Source organism: Typopeltis vanoorti, chromosome 5 (assembly GCF_054136105.1).
Source record: "Typopeltis vanoorti isolate ZY-2024b chromosome 5, IOZ_Tvanoo_1.0, whole genome shotgun sequence".
Lineage (NCBI taxonomy): Eukaryota > Metazoa > Arthropoda > Arachnida > Uropygi > Thelyphonidae > Typopeltis > Typopeltis vanoorti.
The window spans coordinates 94,536,214-94,557,166 of NC_143553.1; the positions used below are offsets into that span (position 1 = coordinate 94,536,214).

At 37.8% G+C, this 20,953-nt stretch overlaps 1 protein-coding gene across 2 annotated transcripts in view; it reads left to right on the forward strand.

Moving 5' to 3' along the window:
- The window catches only part of LOC150106662 (toll-like receptor 4), a 98,769-nt gene that overhangs the window by 37,934 nt on the left and 39,882 nt on the right, over positions 1-20,953 (forward strand). Inside the window, exon 2 of one of the 2 annotated variants that reach the window (XM_090393261.1) lies at positions 621-3,085. In XM_090393261.1, coding sequence (XP_090249387.1) covers positions 625-3,039 — 2,415 coding nt within the window. In that variant the 5' untranslated portion in view covers positions 621-624 and the 3' untranslated portion in view covers positions 3,040-3,085. Of the gene's footprint in view, positions 1-620; positions 4,090-20,953 lie in introns of those variants that run through there. The other variant, XM_090393260.1, reaches the window with a different exon arrangement.

A 20,953-nucleotide genomic window follows, 5' to 3' on the forward strand; every position in this document is an offset into this window, starting at 1 on the left:
TAACAACAACAATAATAATAATAATCTTGAAATTGTGCAACGACCAAACTGAACTGCGTTCAAATTTGTATCCAGAATATATCGGTAATATCCATTAATATTTTTAGAAGACATCGGCAAATACAGTTTAAAAAAAAAAGGATTCAAGATGTCAATATATCTACTTATTTAACTATTCCTACCAATCATTAATTCTTTCCAATAATATTAGAAGTTCATTGCTATTGTTATCGTGTGCACGGTGTTCTAGATAGTAAATTTAAGTCTGTTACCCCTAATGATTTTTAAGGAAATCATTCTAGGTAACGGATATAATGCATAAGAAGTTTATATATATATTTTTAAGAGACATCACTAACATCATCTGAAAACTAAGCTTACAATGTAGCATCATTGCAGTATGACATTGGACTCATATTTAAAAGATTTATAATTAATTTAAATGTGTTAATTCTACATAGAATCCATTAAAGAAATTCATAAATTAACAAAACCAAAATTTAAAAAATAAACTTGTATAACTTATTTTCTTGAAGATAAACTATAGTTTGTATTTGAATTTTACATTGATGCATTGTTATTTATGTATAAATAATGGCATTGTATTATATTCTTTGCAGAAACATGAAATTCTTCATTGGAGCAGCCTTTGTTGTTGTTCTTGGATGCTTATTCGCAGCTATGTCACCTACAAAATCTTCTTCCCTCTATAAGTATAAGTATTTAAAAAATATTGAAGATTCCCTTCTGAAAACCTCGTCAGGAAACGCAACAGCTGAATTCAGAAATTCTGATATATCCATCATTTTACCTCAAGTGGCGCTTGATACAGAAATTCTTCGTATATTTTCCAGCAACACGAAAATCATTGAGGAACACACTTTTTCTCAACTGCGGCAACTAATGTTGTTGGAGATATCTGGAGGATATTTACGAGAGATTAGAAAAGAGGCATTTTTTGATTTAGAAAATCTCAAAAAGTTAATTCTAAAGAAAAATCGTTTAACTCATATCTCCAACGAGAGTTTTGTAAACTGCCCTAATGTCAAAGAATTGGATTTAAAATCCAACTGGATCTTTTCTCTACGCACAGTCACCGCTGCACTTACGCCGTTGCGAAATCTTTCTAAACTGATCCTAAGTAGAAATGTTGGAATGACCGTTATTGGTGAACTAGATTTTTTACCTCTGAAAGACATCCCACTTGAATACCTAGATCTATCTTATTGTCAATTTAGGGAATTTGAAGCAAACAGTTTTTCTCCTCTTAAGTCTTTAAAATTCCTGGATATGAGCGTCAATCCTTTTAACGAAACAGCATTTAAAAACCTTACTTCCACTTTGCTAATGACGCCTGTCTCAATCTTGCTCTTAAGCGAACTGTCTCATACAATGCCGTCAGGACTTTCAGCGCTTTCATTACCATGGAAAACTTTGGAGGCCTTAGATCTCAGTTACAACTCTATTGACACAATCACCAATTATTTCTTAAAGATTCCTACTTTCGGGATACTGAAAATGAATAAGTGCGGTGTATCCTTCATAGAAGATACAGCCTTTGATGGTATTCCGAATTTGTTATATTTGTCCTTGATAGATAATGAAATGATGGAAATTCCAAAAGCAATAACATTGCTCCACGAATTGCGTCATCTAGATTTTAGTAAAACTAATACAGTTTATAATGAAAAGTTCTCCATTCCAAATGAAGCTTTTATTAGTCTGAGCAATCTAGAATTTTTGAACTTAAACAATTGTCCCATCCGATCTCCGATTACTCGGCTTATGTTTTTTGGCTTAACCAAGTTACAGTCGCTCAACTTGCAAGATTGTTTAATCACTAATATTGAGCCCTTTTCTTTTGAATCTCTTAGATCGTTAGAGGAGTTAGATTTAAGCAAAAATATAATTAGCGTTATAAATGCAAATATGTTTTTGGGATTAAATAAATTACGCAAATTATTATTTTGGGAAAATAGTGCTACTTTTGAAGAGATTGCGAAGCCATTTTTCTATACACCTAATTTAGAATATTTACGCCTTGATAGAAATAATATTCACTTCCTATGGTCAGGAATGTTTTCGGATTTACTCAACTTAAGTACATTGTCTCTCGCACGAAATTCTATTGTTTCATGGAATCATGCGATTGCTCCTTCTAATGGAGCTCTTAAAGCACTTGAGTTGAATAACAATCACATTACTTACGTATCAGACGCTATGTTACATGACTTTCAGTCACTAGAATACTTGAACATGGTTAAAAATCCGTTTAATTGCGAGGAATGTGGGATGAGGAAATTCCAAGAATGGTTATTATATTCTAATACCACAATACCTTATATAGATTATTTCTTTTCTCCTGATGCATATGTTTGTTACGCTCCTGAAAACTTGAAAGACATTCCACTGGCTAACGTAACCATAACGGAGCGATGTCCAAACAAATACAATGATATAACAATTCCTCTTTCTTTATCTTTGTGTTCGCTAATTTTTCTCTTTATAAGCAGTATCGTTGTTTTCCGATATATGCGATGGTACATAAGATATTGTTGTTTCTTTATTCGTGTTAGTATGAGCGTGTATCGGAAACATGACTTTAAATATGATGCTTTCATATCGTATAATGTTGATGATATAGAATGGGTCGTCCGCCAACTAGTGCCCCATTTAGAAAATGAAGAAGCTCCATTAAGACTGTGTCTTCATGATCGTGATTTTGAACCCGGGAAGAATATCACAGACAACATTCTAGAAGCTGTAGAACAGAGTCGTAAGACAGTACTAGTGATGTCTGATTCTTTTGTTCGCAGCCAATGGTGTATGTTTGAATTGCACATGGCGCAGCATAAATTGTTCGAAGACACTAGAAATGCTCTTATCCTTGTGAAACTGAAAGAAATAGATAAAAAGTTGTTATCAAAAAATTTAAAATATCTAATAAGGACAAGAACTTGCCTATCGTGGCCGAACAATACAATGGGACAAAGGCTTTTTTGGAAGCGACTCAAAGATGCAATTATGGCGTCACATTGAAAAGAAAGCCCTCAAAATTCTACAAGATTCGTTGGCCTAGACTCTGGTAAGTTGCTTTTTTTTGTGACATTATTCCAGCACAGAATTATTTCATTTTTTTTCCTGCAGATCAAAAAATATTGGTTAGGTTAGTTACTATCGAATTAGAGCAGTGATTCTCAAACTGCGGGGTGCGACCCCCAGGGAAGGGGCGAATGGCTTGAAAGGGGGGCGCGGCATACTTTCCTACAGATAAAAATTAAAACTGCCCTAAATCAGATTTAAAAATAACAACAAATAAAAATACAGAAAGAAAAACTTTTGATGATACAGGTTTTAATTATCATGAATTTCAAAATAACTAATAATTATTTTCTTCACTCGCACTTATAAAACGCGTGTGCCAGAGGTGTGTTGATAGTTCGGTAGCGGCCGCATCCTCTTCCAGGCAGCACTATACACGCGCAGCTGAAAGCAGCGACTTAATGACATCTCATTGGCGCTTGTTTCAGTGCAATTGTGCTGATTTGTTTACCTCTTAAAGTTGACTTGATTATGAACAATTGATCATGAAGCGTTTCCTGAATAGTGATAGAAATGAAGATACTAGTGGTGGGAAAGAAGCTACTCGGAGTGTGAAAACAAAAAGGTATGATGAGAACTATTTATCACTAGGCGTTACGAAAACTGTAATCAGTGATGAAGGCAACAACTGATTTATGTGAGAAAGGCTTTTCTGCTTTGGCAGCTATGAAGTCAAAGTATCGTTCAAGACTAAATATTGCTACAGAACTTAGAGTGACCATTTCTGATATTACACCACGTTTTGATAAAGTTTGTTCTCAAAAGCAGGCCCATCCATCACATTAGACTTTGATATTTAAATGTTTGATTATTTTTACAGAGAAAAATTAAATACTTGTTAGTTAAATATTGTTTCATTTCAATACATATTTTGGTTAATTGCAAGTGTTAAAACTAATTTTTATTGTAGGCCTAATATTGTGATACTTTAATTATTTTGTGTCAAAAACTGTTAAATACTTTGTAGAAAACACAAAATAAACTGAATAAAACGTCAAACTTAGTATCACTTCTATTTTGATAAATAAAACCGGCGGGGGTGGGGACTGACAGTGTTTTCTCTTGTCAGATGGGGGGGGGGGGGGGGGCTCATAGGTAAAAAGTTTGAGAACCACTGAATTAGAGCATTGTTAGGATACAGGAAATATGGACAGAAAACTGGTGCCTACAAGACCAAGTGACAGTAGCCACTTTCTTCATTAAATCCTCTCCCACTACCGAAGATGGTTGTGCAACAAATGTTACATTAAATATAAAGAGCCAACAGGCTTCAAAACAATGTGGGATCTAATATCCCCTTAATCTAAATAAATGTTACATGTTTTCATAATAGTGTCTTACAGATCGACTAGTCACAACGTGACTAGCAAATATAAATCATGGCTGAAAAGAGCAGTAGCAATATTATAATGTAAATCAATTAGATGCAGACACTAATAAAAAAAAAATGTGCAATGTAAATAGAATCAACGGTTATTTTTATTTATTTATTCACCATTCACGTCAACTACAACATTTGTGACGATGAGCAGTTGAACTTTCAGATGAAGGTTGACAGCCACTATTTAGTAATCTGATTCACTGTTCCTTAATTCTAAACGCAACGGTGCCATTGTTTGAGATGCTGCCAACTGAGTTTCATAACAGTGCATGAAGACATACAACAGAATATATAAAAAGGATTTCTGATTCGAGGATACCAGAAAACATTGTAATATGTTTCGTGCTCTTTCAAAGAAAAAAATTCCTATAGCTTTACCTCTCCTATATGCGTTCTCTGGATTTACTTTAGCCTGCTTAGCCGAACAATGCAACATACAATTAGAAATATTTTAAAATAACATCAGTCTCTTCTATAACCACACAATAGTTGTCGCCTATTTAAGTCCTTACTGTTTTGTCTACTAGTTTGTATGTTTACACCTGAAGAAATCCTGTGCAATTAGGATGAAACGTCGTGTTGTTAATGAAGAATCTCCATTAAGACTGTCTTCATGATCGTGATTTTGAACTCGGGAAGAATATCACAGACAACATTCTAGTTATATATTATCATCATAAATGTTATCATCTTATTCCGGTATTCTGCTTTATAAAGTCTTAGTTATATATATATATATATATATATATAGTGACTAGATTTGTCTTAATTGCATAACACTTCTTCAGGTATAAGGCAAGAAATTTTAATAGATACAATAAAAAATTAACATGGCTAAAACAATATGAAATTATGTGAGGATTTCGATTATTTAAATATGTATAAAATACAATATGCATAATTATGTATATATGTAAATATAAATGTATAAATAAAATATGTATAATTATGTGTATTAAATCATGTGAACGTAATTGTTGTGCATTTCGGCGTGTTCTCGTTTGCGTCTGCCAGGCCATAGCAAGGAAGCGTTCAGAGAAATTAATACCAGGGTTTACATTCAAGTACACGGGACGTAATAACATTTCCAAAGGTTTCGAGATTTTATTATTATTACTTGACACCTCCGGGAGTCCAAGGACTCATCGAGGGAGGACACCTACTCAGCAGATCTGTCTCCACCAACTACAGGGAGCCGCATCTACACCAACGCCATCTACCTCCAACCACTACCACTACTATTTTCACAGACAATCGCAAACACACATGACCACGGTGGGATTCGAACCCACAGCCTTTTGGCTGGAGAGCGGATATGCTAACTCTGCTCGGCCAACCAGGCCGGTACTTTTATTTTCTGTTATGTCATAACACCAATGTGAGATTTCGGATTCATTTCACAAAATATGGCATCTCTCTCTCTAACTACATTAATATTTTGCAAAATATTAATGTAGTTAACCCTATGGGAAGTGACTGTATTTACTGACGTCAAAAACAATGGCAATGCGTTGCCATCGGAACTTTGTATATAGCTATGTGTAAGAGCACAAGTAAGTTGTTTACAGTTATGTGTATGAGAAAGTTGTTTACGAGCTCTGCGCATAGCAGCTTTAAAGTTAGTATCTAAGAGTGCTGCTTGGCTTAGAGAAGTTTCTGCTGACCAGCAAGAAAAAAAAAGGGGGGGAGTGTTCGGAGGAAAACAAAGAGCTGGTCGAACTTAAAAGAAGATGAAAGAGTCATGCCGAATTCTTAGGGGTTTACAACCCTTGGTGCAAGGTGCCGAGAAGGTGAAAATAAAAGGGGACTGAGACGAGCATAAGGGGCTTCCAGTCATTGGCAGAGGAGAGGCGGTCGGAACCAGAGCAGTGGCGGCAGAGAACGGGGAGAGGCAAGGCTCCAGTTACGAAGTAGGAGAGTCCAGGTGCCGAGAGAGAGAGGAGTGTCCAGGTCCAGTTGCCGACAGAGGAGAGCCGAGATCCAGTTGCCGAGAGAGCATGGCGAAGCGCTGTTACCGAAGAGAGCCAGAGCCAGTCAGCGGCAGTTACAGTCATCAGCAATTAGTAGCAGAGATGGCGGCAGTTACAGTCATCGGCAATTAGTAGCAGAAGTGGCGGCAGTTACAGTCATCGGCAATTAGTAGCAGAAGTGGCGGCAGTTAGAAGCAGAAGTTCCCGAAGTAGGATCAAGAGGAGAATTTGCCCGTATGCTGAAACCTCTTGCATTTGCTATTCGAATACCGCAGATTGCAGTCCAAAAGCCCGCCAATATCCCGACGTGATATTGCTGAAGGAAGCCTAAAATTCCAGATGAAAGAAATGCCAGAAAGACTTTAGTGTAAGACTCTTGACTGAATGTGTGAAACAGCCTCTGTAAATTCCATCCTTTTTGTACATTTCCTCTTATAATATGTTGTAGATGGACTGTTAAGAATTAGTTTAATAATAATAAAAAGTGTCCATAAGAGAGTCAATTGGCATGTTAGAAGTTGATATCAAGTTTGTAAAAATAACATAACAGAGTTAGCTAACCACTTTGTGAGTAAACTAGAAGTTTAATAAGTTGAATTTGTAAGCAGAGAGTAAATAAGTTTTTGAGTTAAAAAGATTATTTAGTGTTGAAGTAAAATGGTTCTAATTGTATGCTAAAGATTTTATAGATGGGTAGAGAAAGCAATCTCGCTCTCGTTTGATTCATGCATATTTCATATTAATGTAAATAAATGTGTTTTAATTATTTGTTAAAAGAGTGCTGCCTGATCCTTTATCTTACAATGCACTGTTTCTAAAAATAATCGCACTTGTGAGCAGGAAACAACTAAGGCATTAAAAGTGCAGTGTAATTACTTAAGAACCACGACTGTTTATGTAAATTTTGTTGAAGGAATTTACACTAGTAAGAGAGAGATCTACCGGACGTTTTATTGAGTCTTGTGCCGAATATTGATATATTGGATGGCGCAGTCTTACAAATAAATTTTCCAGTGTTCATAGGCATATGACTAGTAAAATACAGAAGGTGGATAAACATAGTACGTAGTAGAATAAGTAAGGAAGGTTACGAGAGAAAAAGCGCACACTGCTAATTAGTAATCACGAATAAAAGAAGATATTACAATAACGCAGCAGACAGCTATTGTTACAATATACCCATAGAGATATAATTTGTGGAAAACTTTGACTAATTTTTCCACATATTGAAATCATTTCTCTGTTGAAATCGAAACTACAAAACAAATTTTATTAAATTTTCTCCAGCCAGAAGCCAAAGTAGAATTATTATAATATATAATTTTGACACGCTCCCCCCCCCTCCTCTTCACCACTGTCAAGGCTTCATTCGAAATTAAAATTAAAATGACTGTAACGTTTTTTTCCCTAAATATTCCAACTATAGAATTTAAATGAAATCTTTCCACATAGAGTTCAAAAATAAACGGACAGACAGAAAGAAACCAAAAAACAAAAATCGTGCATTTTACGAAACACACCTAACTCAAGAGTCATGATAGTGATTCGTAGCAGTCGATCACTGACTACTTATCACAAGAATCATTAAACCAAAATTCTACCATGCTGTAATTCTGATTTTAAGCTGAAGTCTATAGCTCCCTTATTCTTATTGGACAGATATCTTCAACAGGATATAGCTTGCCAATTTTAAGATGGTAGGTCCAGTTAGCACTTTGAAAAATATAGTTGGTTTTGCTTAGATTGCTAAAGATCTGAGAAAATCAGTATAATTTAACTACAACGAGTGGGTTTCAGGGTGAAATGTTTCTTTCTCTGCAGATATCCCTAGAGGTCACATTGTTTATCTTCTACTCCACTACAGATACCTTTATCCCAACATTCAACTGATTCCCACTAAAAATGGGGCCAGGGCCGTCACCAGATTAGATCGCGCCCTGAGACAAACAATTAAATATCACTCCTGATGGATTACAAGACAAAACTATAAGAAAATTTCCAATTGCTATTTTGTTTTTATTACAAGAGAAACATTAAAAGAAAACAATTACATAATAATATTAATTAAATCTTTGCTCTACTGAGATATCACACAATAAAACTGTTTTTAAGCTCTTCTAAATTTAAATTATAAGCTATGATCGAAATAGTTGCTAGACCCAGTGGCGCACTCGGAGTGGGGGGGGAGTTTCCCCCAATGGAAAAAAAAACACTAGAAAATTTTCCAAAAATCTTTTCCTAATTACAATTAATAATTTTTTTATTTATGTTGTGTCATGTCTTCTATTTCTATACTACTTATGAATGAGCGATCACATAAGGTGGGGATACCCTTGGTATTCCCGCTGTGAACGCAAGGCGAACGAGGTAGTGCTCGGGTGGGCCGAGTGCTACTTCGTTTGCCCGAGGAGATCACGGATACAATTTGTGCAATGTCATCCACATCGAGCGGCGTAGCTAGAGTTGTTACCACCCGAGGCGGTCCCCGAGTTTGCCGCCTCTCTCAATACACACCACAAATACTACAAAAAAACACTATATTTATTTTTTAAGTAAAACTTTAATTTCAACATTCTAAAATGTTATTTTTCTTGCTTTTCTGTTAGCAAAATCGTCGATGACATTGGCGAAGTCTATTGCATAGTAATGTAGGTAATTCTTACTCTTGTGTAGAGGCTTAAGTGCTGTGAGGACATTATGTTGGAGGTTTAATGGATTTTTTACAACACTCAAAAAGAATTAAAATAGAATTTAATACTTCCTATATTTCGTCCTAGTCACTAGGACATCTACGGGATTACAAAAACAATTAATGTAACATGCACACAAAAACTTACAATACTAAGCCCAACTACATGGGTGACACTAAAGTCCTATCTAGGTAGAACGCCCTCTAAGGGCGGTAGTAGGTGGCCTGGAATGTAAGGTGGGACCTCTGGTGATGAGTGTTTCCCAAATCTTCGGAAGCTTAATGCAACCGTATTTGTTAAGATTTGGTTGGTATCTGAGAGCTGCTGCTGCTTCTAAGAAAAGTCTCTCTTTCTTGAATTTGCTGTGGTGGAGCATGGTGGTTTTCTTCCATGATACTCTGTGGGTGGTGTCCAAAACATGGTCAGCCAAGCCTGACTGGCCATAGTTGTGTTTAACGATGTACGACTTGTGTTCCTCCAGGCGGATGGATGCTGATCTGCCTGTATGTCCAAAGTACGCAAGCTTACAGGAACAGGGTACTTTGTAAACTCCAGGCAGAGAGAGAGGAGGGAGCTGATCTTTCATAGAACGGATAAGGGTAGCAAGAGTTTGCAGTAGGGCTTATATGCTGTGTGTAGGTTATACTTTTTTAGTATCTTGGCTATTTTTTCCGAAGTGCCTCGGATGTAGGGTATGGTGATGGCATTTTTAAAATCTTGTTGACGGGGAATGGGGGAGGAATTGATTATTTTTTTGATACTGTGTTCACTGTAGCCATTGGAGAGGAAAGTTCTGTGTATGTGGTTGAGCTCAGTACTGAGGGCGGTTCCACTGGAACAAAGATTGTGGGCTCTCTTGGTAAGGGTTTTAATGATGCCATATTGTTGTGAGGGGTGGTGGTGGAAGAGTTTGTGAATGTATCTGCCTGTGTGTGTGGGTTTTCTGTATACAGTGAAGGCAAGTGTATCATTAAGCAGGCGCGTGACTAAGGTGTCTTGGAAGGGTAAACAATTGTTCTTTTCCTTTTCCATAGTAAACTGGATTCTTGGATGTAGGCTATTGAGATGACTGAGGAAGGAGTCTAACGTGTCTGGGCCATGAGGCCAAATAGAGAACATATCATCTACATATCTTAGCCAGATAGAAGGTTTGAGTGGGACTGAGTCTATGGCTCGTTTTTCGAAATCTTCCATATAGAAATTGGCAAGGGGGGGTAAGAGGTGAGATACCGTCAGCGCCCTTTGCCTCGGCCGTAATTTTGCCGTCGCCCCGAAAGAAGTGCCGGTACTCGATGTAATGGTTAACGTCGAACGGGGGATCGGTCGCTTACCGTCGGAGGTAGCCAACAACATCAGACTCGACGTAGCCAACATCCTAGCTCACTCTTCGCCTCCAAAAAGTAACTTATCTTATGCCCAACGCATGGCTCTCCAGAAACTACGCAAAGAAAAAAGTATCGTCATCACCAGAGCGGATAAGGGTAATGCCACAGTTGTCCTTAATACCAGCGAATACAATCGTAAAATGAACATAATCCTCCGCGATCGCGCTACCTACATCCCGCTAGAACACGACCCCACAAAAACACAAGTTAAGAAATTAAAAATCTTACTTAAAAGAGTAACTTCCTGGCCCCCTGTCGTCACGAAAAAACTTAAACCTTTCCGCTCCCGTCCCCCCCGAATATACGGTTTACCAAAAATCCACAAACCCAATTCCCCACTCAGACCTATAGTAAATGCCACCAATGCACCTTGTTACAGACTGTCTAAACAGCTGGCCAACTCTCTGTCCCCCCTCACCGGAAATTCAGCTTCCTATATAAAAAACTCGACCCACTTTAAAGCCCTCACAGAAAATTTAACCTTGAATAATACAGACATATTAGTAAGCTTTGATATCTCCTCTTTGTTTACCAATATTCCCTTAACTGACACTTTATCTCTCTTAGAAAACGCTTTCCCCTCTGACATCTTAGATCACTTTTCCTTTGCCATCAACTCTGGGAATAACAAAATCTACAAGCAGATAGAGGGAACCGCCATAGGTTCCCCCCTCTCACCCCCCTTGCCAATTTCTATATGGAAGATTTCGAAAAACGAGCCATAGACTCAGCCCCACTCAAACCTTCTATCTGGCTAAGATATGTAGATGATGTGTTCTCTATTTGGCCTCATGGCCCAGACACATTAGATTCCTTCCTTGGTCATCTCAATAGCCTACATCCAAGAATCCAGTTTACTATGGAAAAGGAAAAGAACAATTGTTTACCCTTCCTAGACACCTTAGTCACGCGCCTGCCTAATGATACACTTGCCTTCACTGTATACAGAAAACCCACACACACAGGCAGATACATTCACAAACTCTCCCACCACCACCCCTCACAACAATATGGCATCATTAAAACCCTTACCAAGAGAGCCCACAATCTTTGTTCCAGTGGAATCGCCCTCACTACTGAGCTCAACCACATACACAGAACTTTCCTCTCCAATGGCTACAGTGAACACAGTATCAAAAAAATAATCAATTCCTCCCCCATTCCCTGTCCCTCTCGTCAACAAGATTTTAAAAATGCCATCATCATACCCTACATCCGAGGCACTTCGGAAAAAATAGCCAAGATACTAAAAAAGTATAACCTACACACAGCATATAAGCCCTACTGCAAACTTGCTACCCTTATCCGTTCTACGAAAGATCAGCATCCATCCGCCTGGAGGAACACAAGTCGTACATCGTTAAACACAACTATGGCCAGTCAGGCTTGGCTGACCATGTTTTGGACATCACCCACAGAGTATCATGGAAGAAAACCACCATGCTCCACCACAGCAAATTCAAGAAAGAGAGACTTTTCTTAGAAGCAGCAGCAGCTCTCAGATACCAACCAAATCTTAACAAATACGGTTGCATTAAGCTTCCGAAGATTTGGGAAACACTCATCACCAGAGGTCCCACCTTACATTCCAGGCCACCTACTACCGCCCTTAGAGGGCGTTCCACCTAGATAGGACTTTAGTGTCACCCACGTGGTTTGGGCTTAGTATTGTAAGTTTTTGTGTGCATGTTACATTAATTGTTTTTGTAATCCCCGTAGATGTCCTAGTGACTAGGACGAAATATAAGAAGTATTAAATTCTATTTTAATTCTTTTTGAGTGTTGTAAAAAATCCATTAAACATCCAACATAATTAGGTAATTCTTAATCAAATTTTATTTAGAAAAACTCCTCTCACAACTAGCAACACTTACGGCAACTGTGAGGAAAATTCGCAATAGTATTACAATATTTGGAACCGAGTTCTCGAGACTGTATTTTAGAATTAACTGGAAAAGTTCAAAATGATTCAAAGTGCCGCCCGGGGAGGGCCGCCCCCTTCACACACACCCTAGCTACGCCACTGTCCACATCGCGTGATTCGTCACAGGCAATGGGGAATCCTGGTGTTGAATTTAGATCTGTAACCTGCTGATTTGTTATATCTTCTGCCATTCGTATAGTTCTGTCCCTTACAATCTTAGCAGATAATGGCATGTCTTTTATTTTTGTAATTATTTCCGCTTTGTTTGTAAAATCGCAGAAGAGACATTCGGACATTTTAATAAAGCATTCTTTCACATATTCGCCGTCCGTAAAAGGTTTTCCTCGTTTAACAACTTCTTGAGCGGCCAAAAAACTAGCAATAGGTGTATTTCTTGATGCTTTTATCCATTTGGAAAATGAACGTTTAGTTAGGTTTACTTTGCGTTGCAGGTCTTCTACTACCTTTTTTCTTTCATCTCCCAGTGTATATGCTTTGTCAAATTTATTGTGTTTATTTAAAAAAATGTCTTAGTATATTTGATTTTTTTATTGTTTTAAAGCTTTTCTTGGCATATTAAACACATTGGAAATCCTGCTGTATTTGCTATAAATGCGTAGGTTTCGGTCCATTCAGTTTTAAACTCCCGATTTTCTTGTTCTATCTTTCTCTTAAAAATACTATAAAAATATTTTTATTTTGTTAATATTTAATTTAATGTTACAATATTCACGTTACCTAACACAATCACCAGTAAATGAAAGCACTGCAACGTCCACTACAAAACCTTTACTTATTTTAACAAAGTGAGCAGATTTACAGACCACACCTGCACTATATGCGAAGACAAATAGGCGCGTTCAGACAGGCAAGCGCTACATGTGCTAGCCTAGCGTGACGTATTTAGTTTAATCAATTAAAACAACATAAAACATAACTTAAGTAATTTTAATTGGCATGAATAATTAAAACAAATATTTGACAAATCAGTGGATTTATGAATTCTTGCATTATCCAGGATAATCCAAGACGAATGTAAAGAAGGATTATCGCGTATGATTTCAAAGAGTTCAAACACGAAAGTATTAAATTTTTCAACATTGCATGTACTATTTTCAATTGTAAAATATCCTTGACTTAATGTAAAACGTTCTTGATCAAATGTAAAATGTCCTTAATTTATTGCAAATGCTTATTTAGAGTTTTTAGTTTCTAATTTAATAAATAACATTCATTTTGCATTATTAAAAAATAGATTGTTTAATAACGAAAAGAGCCGCAATTATTCATTCAAAGAGCCGTATGCGTTGCCGACCCCTGGGTGGAAATACCCTATAGCTGTTGGGAATCACGGCCACTGTGAACGCAAGGCGAACGAGGTAGTGCTCGGGTGGGCCGAGTGCTACTTCGTTTGCCCGAGGAGATCACGGGTTTCATGTATTGGCGATCACTGTGGGTGCTCAGTCATAGGTCGAATGCAATGCATAGTGTCTATTCTCAAATCTTCTCAACTCTCCCCTCCCCCGAAGATTTAATCTTGAGTGTTCGGCCTCCTCCCCCCCCCCCCCCCCAAGATTAAATTCTGAGTGCACCAATGGCTAGACCGACCTTTCTTGGGTCATTGCTGTTCGCAAATAATTTTTAATCACTTAAATATAAATAAAGAGCTAATAAGCTTCATTTCGGCAACAAAAACATTATTTAAATTAAGGGGATATTAAATCCCACATTGTTTTAAAACCGAATAAGAAACTCAAAGATTGGAATCAGAGAGTTTCTTGCCGAATATAGTATAGTAAACTATAAAGTATCGGCGATCACTAAGCGTCCGATAAATGCAAGTGGCCCAGCACGTTTTAAAACAATGTGGGATTTAATATCCCCTTAATTTAAATAATGTTTTTGTTGCCGAAATGAAGCTTATTAGCTCTTTATATTTAAGTAACTTAATGGTTGCACCTGTTCGGAAACTCGTATAGCAGAGTATAAAGTTCTTTTCGCTATACACTTTGGTATTAACTCGGTCTAGCTACTCACTGATGAAGCCTCAAAAAAGGCTGAAACCGGTCTGGGTAGTGACCTCACCACCATAATGTAATAACAGCATACATTTCCTAGGAAATGTGTTTTTACATTATGGTAAATACCTAAGAATAGTGATCAGAACTTTACCGACTTTGCTGCGAGATTTCCGGTATTGCACTACGTGCTGGGCCACTTGCATTTAGCGGACGCTTAGTGATCGCCGATACTTTATAGTTTACTATACTATATTCGGCAAGAAACTCTCTGATTCCAATCTTTGAGTTTCTTATTCGGTTTTAAAACAATGTGGGATTTAATATCCCCTTAATTTAAATAAATTTTTAATCAGTTTAAGCTTGGAAAAATTTCTTTCCACACTTGCTACACTAAGAAGAATTATTAAAAATATCCTTAGGGCGGTGGTTATGTTAAATATGTGATTATGTTTGTTATGTTAAATAACAAACTAATGAAATATTCCAAAAACTTTATTCTAGAAGTACAGAATGGATTTAGAAAAGGACGATCATGTATAGACCCGGATGATGACTGATGTGGCATGATGGATATCAGTCCCATGGACTCCGATCCCTTCGTCGCTATGAAATAATCTTGTATTAAAGATTAGCGAGCACCTGGCTCACCCTATTTAGGGCTGTACGGAGGCACCTGAACCGATAAGCAGAGCCGCTTTCGGGCGCTTATGTTTCCACCTGTCGTGTTCGTCATAGTTAGATGACTCTTGAATGAGTTGATTTGGATGAACAGCTGCTTTGACAAAATAAGCAGCAGCACTGTTATGGAGGAACGTGGGAATATCGGCATCACGGTGTAAGAGAGCATTTCTGACAAACCACGGAGCGTTAAAAATCATACGGAGGCATTTATTTTGAATAACTTGTAGCTTTTTTGATGTTGGTAGGGGAAGTGTGACCCCATGCCGGTGATCCGTAAGTTAACGATGGTCTGATAATTGTTTTATAGATCCGTAGTTTGTTTTCAGTGCTGACTTGATTTCTTCGATTGAGGAGAGAATAGAGTTGCACAATTGCAGAGTTTGCTTTTTTGCATGCATAAACTATGGAGTTAAAGTTTAAATGATTATCAAGTTGAATGCCTAGATATTTGGTGCTAGTTCTCCATTGGATGGCTGTGTTAAAAAGTTTAACTTCTCCAAAGTGAGATGCTTGTCTTCTTGTGAAGAGAATGGCAGTGCTTTTATCGGCATTTACAGATATTCTCCATTTCCTGAACCAGTCCTCCAAATTTGTTGCTTCAGTCTGTAAGCGCTGTGTATCTATATGTGGCCTGAGAGATCTGCTAAGAATTGCCATATCATCCACATAACTAGCTATAGTGGTTAGTGATGTGCTAGAAACATCAGAAACAAAGATGTTAAAAAGCAGCGGTGAGAGCAGCGAGCCTTGAGGGACACCAGCAGTGATTTTTTTCAATGAGGATCGAATTCCACAACTTGACCTGGATTTTACGGTCTTGTAGAAAGGAGTCAATAATTTTAGTAAGGTAAAGAGGGATGCTGGCTGAAATTAATTTATAGATGAGACCTTTGTGCCACATCTTATCAAATGCTTTTGCAACATCTAAAAAAGATAGCTCCTGTGTGCTGTTTCCAGTTAAAGCCTGTAGTGATGAATTCAGTCAGTCTGTGAATTTGCTGTGTAGTGCTATGTCTGGTACGAAAACCAAACTGTTCTTTGGGAATTATGTTATTTTTATTCACTTCCTCATTAAGTCGGTTGAGAATGACTTTTTCTGCGATTTTTCCTAGGCATGATAAAAGACTGATAGGTCTATAGTTCTGTGGCATTTGAGGTGCCTTACCAGGCTTGAGTATAAGAAATATATCAGCTTGTTTCCATGTTGAGGGGAAATAATTTAATCTCAGCATTGCGTTAATAATGGCTACTAAATGCATGACAGCTTTGTGTGGGAGGGCTTTAATTGTTTTGTTGGTAATTTCATCTGGACCAGGGGCTTTTTTGTTTTTAAGCTTCTTAATGATTGAGTAGACCTCTTTAGGTGAGGCTGGACAGATATTTTCACGGCTACAAGGTTGCCGAAGCCCGGTGCATACTCGACGGTGTATTTTCTCTATGAAGACCAAATCCGCATTTGCACAATTAGGACGGCACTGAAGTTGGAGAGCATCAGCGAAAGCTTCTGCTTTTTCATTATCTATGTAAACAAGACCTCTTTCTCCGTGGATGGGCTGGATGTTAGAGCGATCCGTAGGGAGAGCTTTAGTCAACTTCCACAGAGAATTATCTTCAGTATTGAGAGAACAGAGTTTTCTTTCCCATTGCTTGTTCCGGTGATCTTTTAATGCGTAACGGACTAGGTTGGACGCTCTATTTAGTTCTCGAAGGTCTTGCGAAGATAGCGTGTTGTGATAGCGGCATCTGAGTCTATTTTTGTTCCTGATCAGAGCAAGGATTTCTTCAGGAAGTAAGTTTACTTGAGTTGGGGTGGAAATAGAACAAGCTGCGGATAAGCCAGAGTGTATTTTACATTCAAGATTGCTGACTGCCACATCAATTTTTTCACAGGAAGAGATAGTAGGTACTGAGTCTATGATAGTGTTCATTTTAGCCTTGAATTTTGCAAAATTAGTGTGGGATTGGCTGGGAATGAGCTCAGGCTCCCCTCCTAAACTTAAAAGTACTGGATTGTGATCTGAGCTAAGTTCATCAACCACTTGAAGTTGGAATTGATGAGAAATGTTGTTAAATATAGCAATATCCAAAACATCAGGTCTGCCGATCACTCCGTAATGTGTTGGCTCGATCGGGCCTGCAATAACAATATTTCTCTTCAAGGCAAAATTGTAGAGGATCATTCCGTTGTTGTTAAAACTTTTGCTGTTCCATAAAGGATGCTTGGAATTGAGATCCCCTGCTACAGTTATTGCTTCAGTGGTGTCTAGTAGCTGAGAGAGATCGGAGGGGAGAAGTGGTTTGCCAGGGGGGGTTGTATACAGAATAAATCTTTAAGCTGCCTGCATTGTTGGTATGAATTTCTATGCCTGTCTCCTCGAGGTTAGATGTATTAGTCTTCTTAATCTCATTATAGCGGATGTTTCTTCTGACAAAGATGGCAGTGCCTCCACCTCTAGCATTGCATCTATCATTTCTAAGTAACGAGTAGTTTCTGAGTTTGGGATTATCGCAGGGACGTAGGTGAGTCTCGTTAATGAGGAGAATATCAATTTGTAAATGATCTGTAAGTTCCTGTAGTTCCAAAATTTTGTTGTTGAGACCATTTGCATTCCAGAATACTATCTGCATAAAATTTGATGTTGAGGCCGGATTAGTCATTAATCATAGAGAAGATGACCTGAGTATTCCTAAGGAATTTGTTGGTGTCGGCCTGGCTTGGATTTGTTTTGCTAAAGGCCGTTAACATCTCCCCTAGTGAGGCAGCAAGAATTGCTGAGGAGTTTTGACTGCTAGTTGCAGGGAGTACCTCGGTGTTACGTGGGGAAACCGCCGAAGCATAAGATTTATCTGGCGTAACTACCCGCGCTTTGATTTCAGGTGCAGATCTCATGATACTTTTCTGAATGGATGGGACTGACTCCTGTCTAAACATTTGGAGGTTGGATGGATGTAGAGAACAACCCTTGTAATTCGCAGGATGTGGGCCGCTGCAGTTCGCACATTTAGCCGGTATGATCTTTGGCTTGATGCAAGTGTGCGAGGGATGGTTGCCATCGCACTTGACGCATTTGTAGTCTGCTCTGCATAGCATTTGCGCATGCCCATATTTTTGGCAGCGATGGCATTGACCAGCTGATACCTTTCTTCTCAGTGGCTCAGTCCTGATCACCAAGTTGCAGAATATTCTGAGATCGTAGATTTCTCTCTGATCTTTACTGATCTTCACTAAGACCAGAGGCATGGGACGCTTGTCTGCTCGATACATACGAGAAATCTTGATCGGCTCCAAGCCTTGTGATCTGAGGTCAGTAGCTATCTCTTCTGATGTTATGTTTTCTACCAATCCTCTGATCACTACCTTAAGGTTCTTTTCACTTTTTAGTTATTAAGTATGGTATGGTAATTTTTGTTCATCCATAAGCCTGGTGAGCTGGCGGTAGTCCGTTGTTCCTTCGGGCTGTATGCGGACTCCATCATTTGTGTTTTTGGCTGATGAGAACTTGATGTTATTGTTCTTCATCATTTGTGCAAGTGACGACCATTTTTCCTTAGATCTCAGGATTACTGGTGGTATTTTCTCTTTGGGCTGTGTCAGTATATCTGTCTCTGTTCTTGCACCAGATAGCACTGATGTGTCCATTTGATATACTATTTCAGGCTCTGCTGCTGGTGAACTCTTCTTACGCTTTTTTCTGCTGACAACCTGATAGTCTGTAGAGCTATCTGAGTCCACTAGGGGCTGGTCGTTAACCGGTGACATAATCTCTCTGGTGTTATCTTGAGAAGTGCTGGGGAGAGGGTCAGGGGATTGACAGTCCTCTGTATCCACCTCTTCTACTTGGTGGATTGCCACCTTACCTGGCCATTTCCTTTGTAGAAGGCCTCCAATATGCTTAAAGCTGTTTGAAATCAAACTCGTCGTATGGAGAGTCCATAGTTTGGCTTGAGAGAAACTAGCAGTTTCCCGGGTAATTCTGTAGACTGGGAGTCTACTAGCAAATCCCGTAGACAGCTTAGAATAAGCGTCTACCAGCAAAACGTTAGTCTGTTATAGGAGACTATTCTAAAAACGAGGAAAAAGGAGTTTCAGGAGCTTACTTGGACACAGTGCAGCGATCTACCTCCCTAAAAAAAAAAAAAAAAAAAAAACATTCAACCACCACTGGTCCTCATTGCGGGTGGGGCCTGCCGGCCATTAGACCTCTGCATATTTCATACAGAGGGGGAGATAGTAGATCACGAACTGTGTTAGTTCCAGTGCAATGCGAGCTTCCCGAAAAACCCTATATAAAAATCAACTAGGCAGAGTCTAAAGGAATACGTCCGATCACAGTGACAGCAAAAACCCGACTCCTCTATAGACCCGGCCTTTTGCCTAAAATTAATAATAGAGAAAAGAAGAGAATATAATATAGAAACACATATTGCATTTATTGACTTTGAAATAGCATTTGACAAAGTTAAAAGAAACATTATTTAACATATTAAAAGAAAAGACAAATACCAAATAATATCCTAAAAGCTATCACAAGTATATATGAAAATAATCAAATACAAATAAGATTAAATCACGAGCTATCATATACGAGAGTGATAAACCAAGGGGTCCGACAGGGATATCCCCTCTTAGCAACTCTTTTTAATATCTACTTAAATGAAATAATAATAAAATGGAATAAAAATTTACATCAAGGAAATAAACTTTCTCCTACAGTTCTCCTCTTTGCCGACGACCAAATAATAATTACAAATTCTGAAGATAACTTACAGGAAGCTATTTTAGATCTAAATGAGATATCCAAAGATTATGGTATGATAATATCAACAGAAAAATCAAAAACTATGGCCTTTAAAGGACAAGATCCAGCAAGAAATAAAATAATAATAGATAACAAGATCTTAGAACAGGTGAATTCATTTAACTACCTAGGATGTATGATCACATATGAAAATGAAAAAGATATAAATGTAAAAATTGCAAAATATTTAAAAATAACAGGTGTTATTAACTCTATATTTAAACCAAACTTAGTTCAAAAACAAACCAGGCTAAAAGAATACAATACATTAGCCCTACCAGTCTTAATGTATGGAAGCGAAATCTGGACAATAAAACAAAAAGACAAACAAAGATTAACAATAGCAGAAATGAAGTTTATGAGAAAAACTGCACACTATACCTTAATGATCACAAAAGAAACGAAGATATTATTGAAAGAATTAAACCAAGACCCAGTAATATAAAAAATTAAAAAATATAAACATAAATGGATGGAACACGTTCAAAGAATGAAAACAGAAAGATTACCAAAACAAGCCTTAAAGTACAAGCCATTAGGAAAAATAAAACCAGGATGTCCTCTTAAACGATTCAACGATGACTTCTGAGGCCAGAACAGGCGATGCTAGGCCTAAATCCTTGATATGAAAGATGATGATCCTTAGGGCGGTGGTTATGTTGGAATAAATTTCCACAAGATTTTGGTTATACATATATATATATTATAAAATTTGGCGAGGACCACTTTTCTCTTGTATTATTTTTGAGAGAATTTTTAATTCTTCAAATAAATCTATTGCAACTACATCAGAGATGTAAAATATCTTGCCATAATATGGCACCTACCGGAATATGGTGAACGAGCGCCCAATCGGACAAAAGAAAAAAGAAAGTGCAATAAAGGTAGAAGGGTCACATCCTTCGCGGATGCCTCCGTAAGGTGCATTGTTAAATAGCTTTCGAATTTGGAATAATTCTTTGAGATCTTCTTATAATTTTGAAACAGTTGGAACAAAACA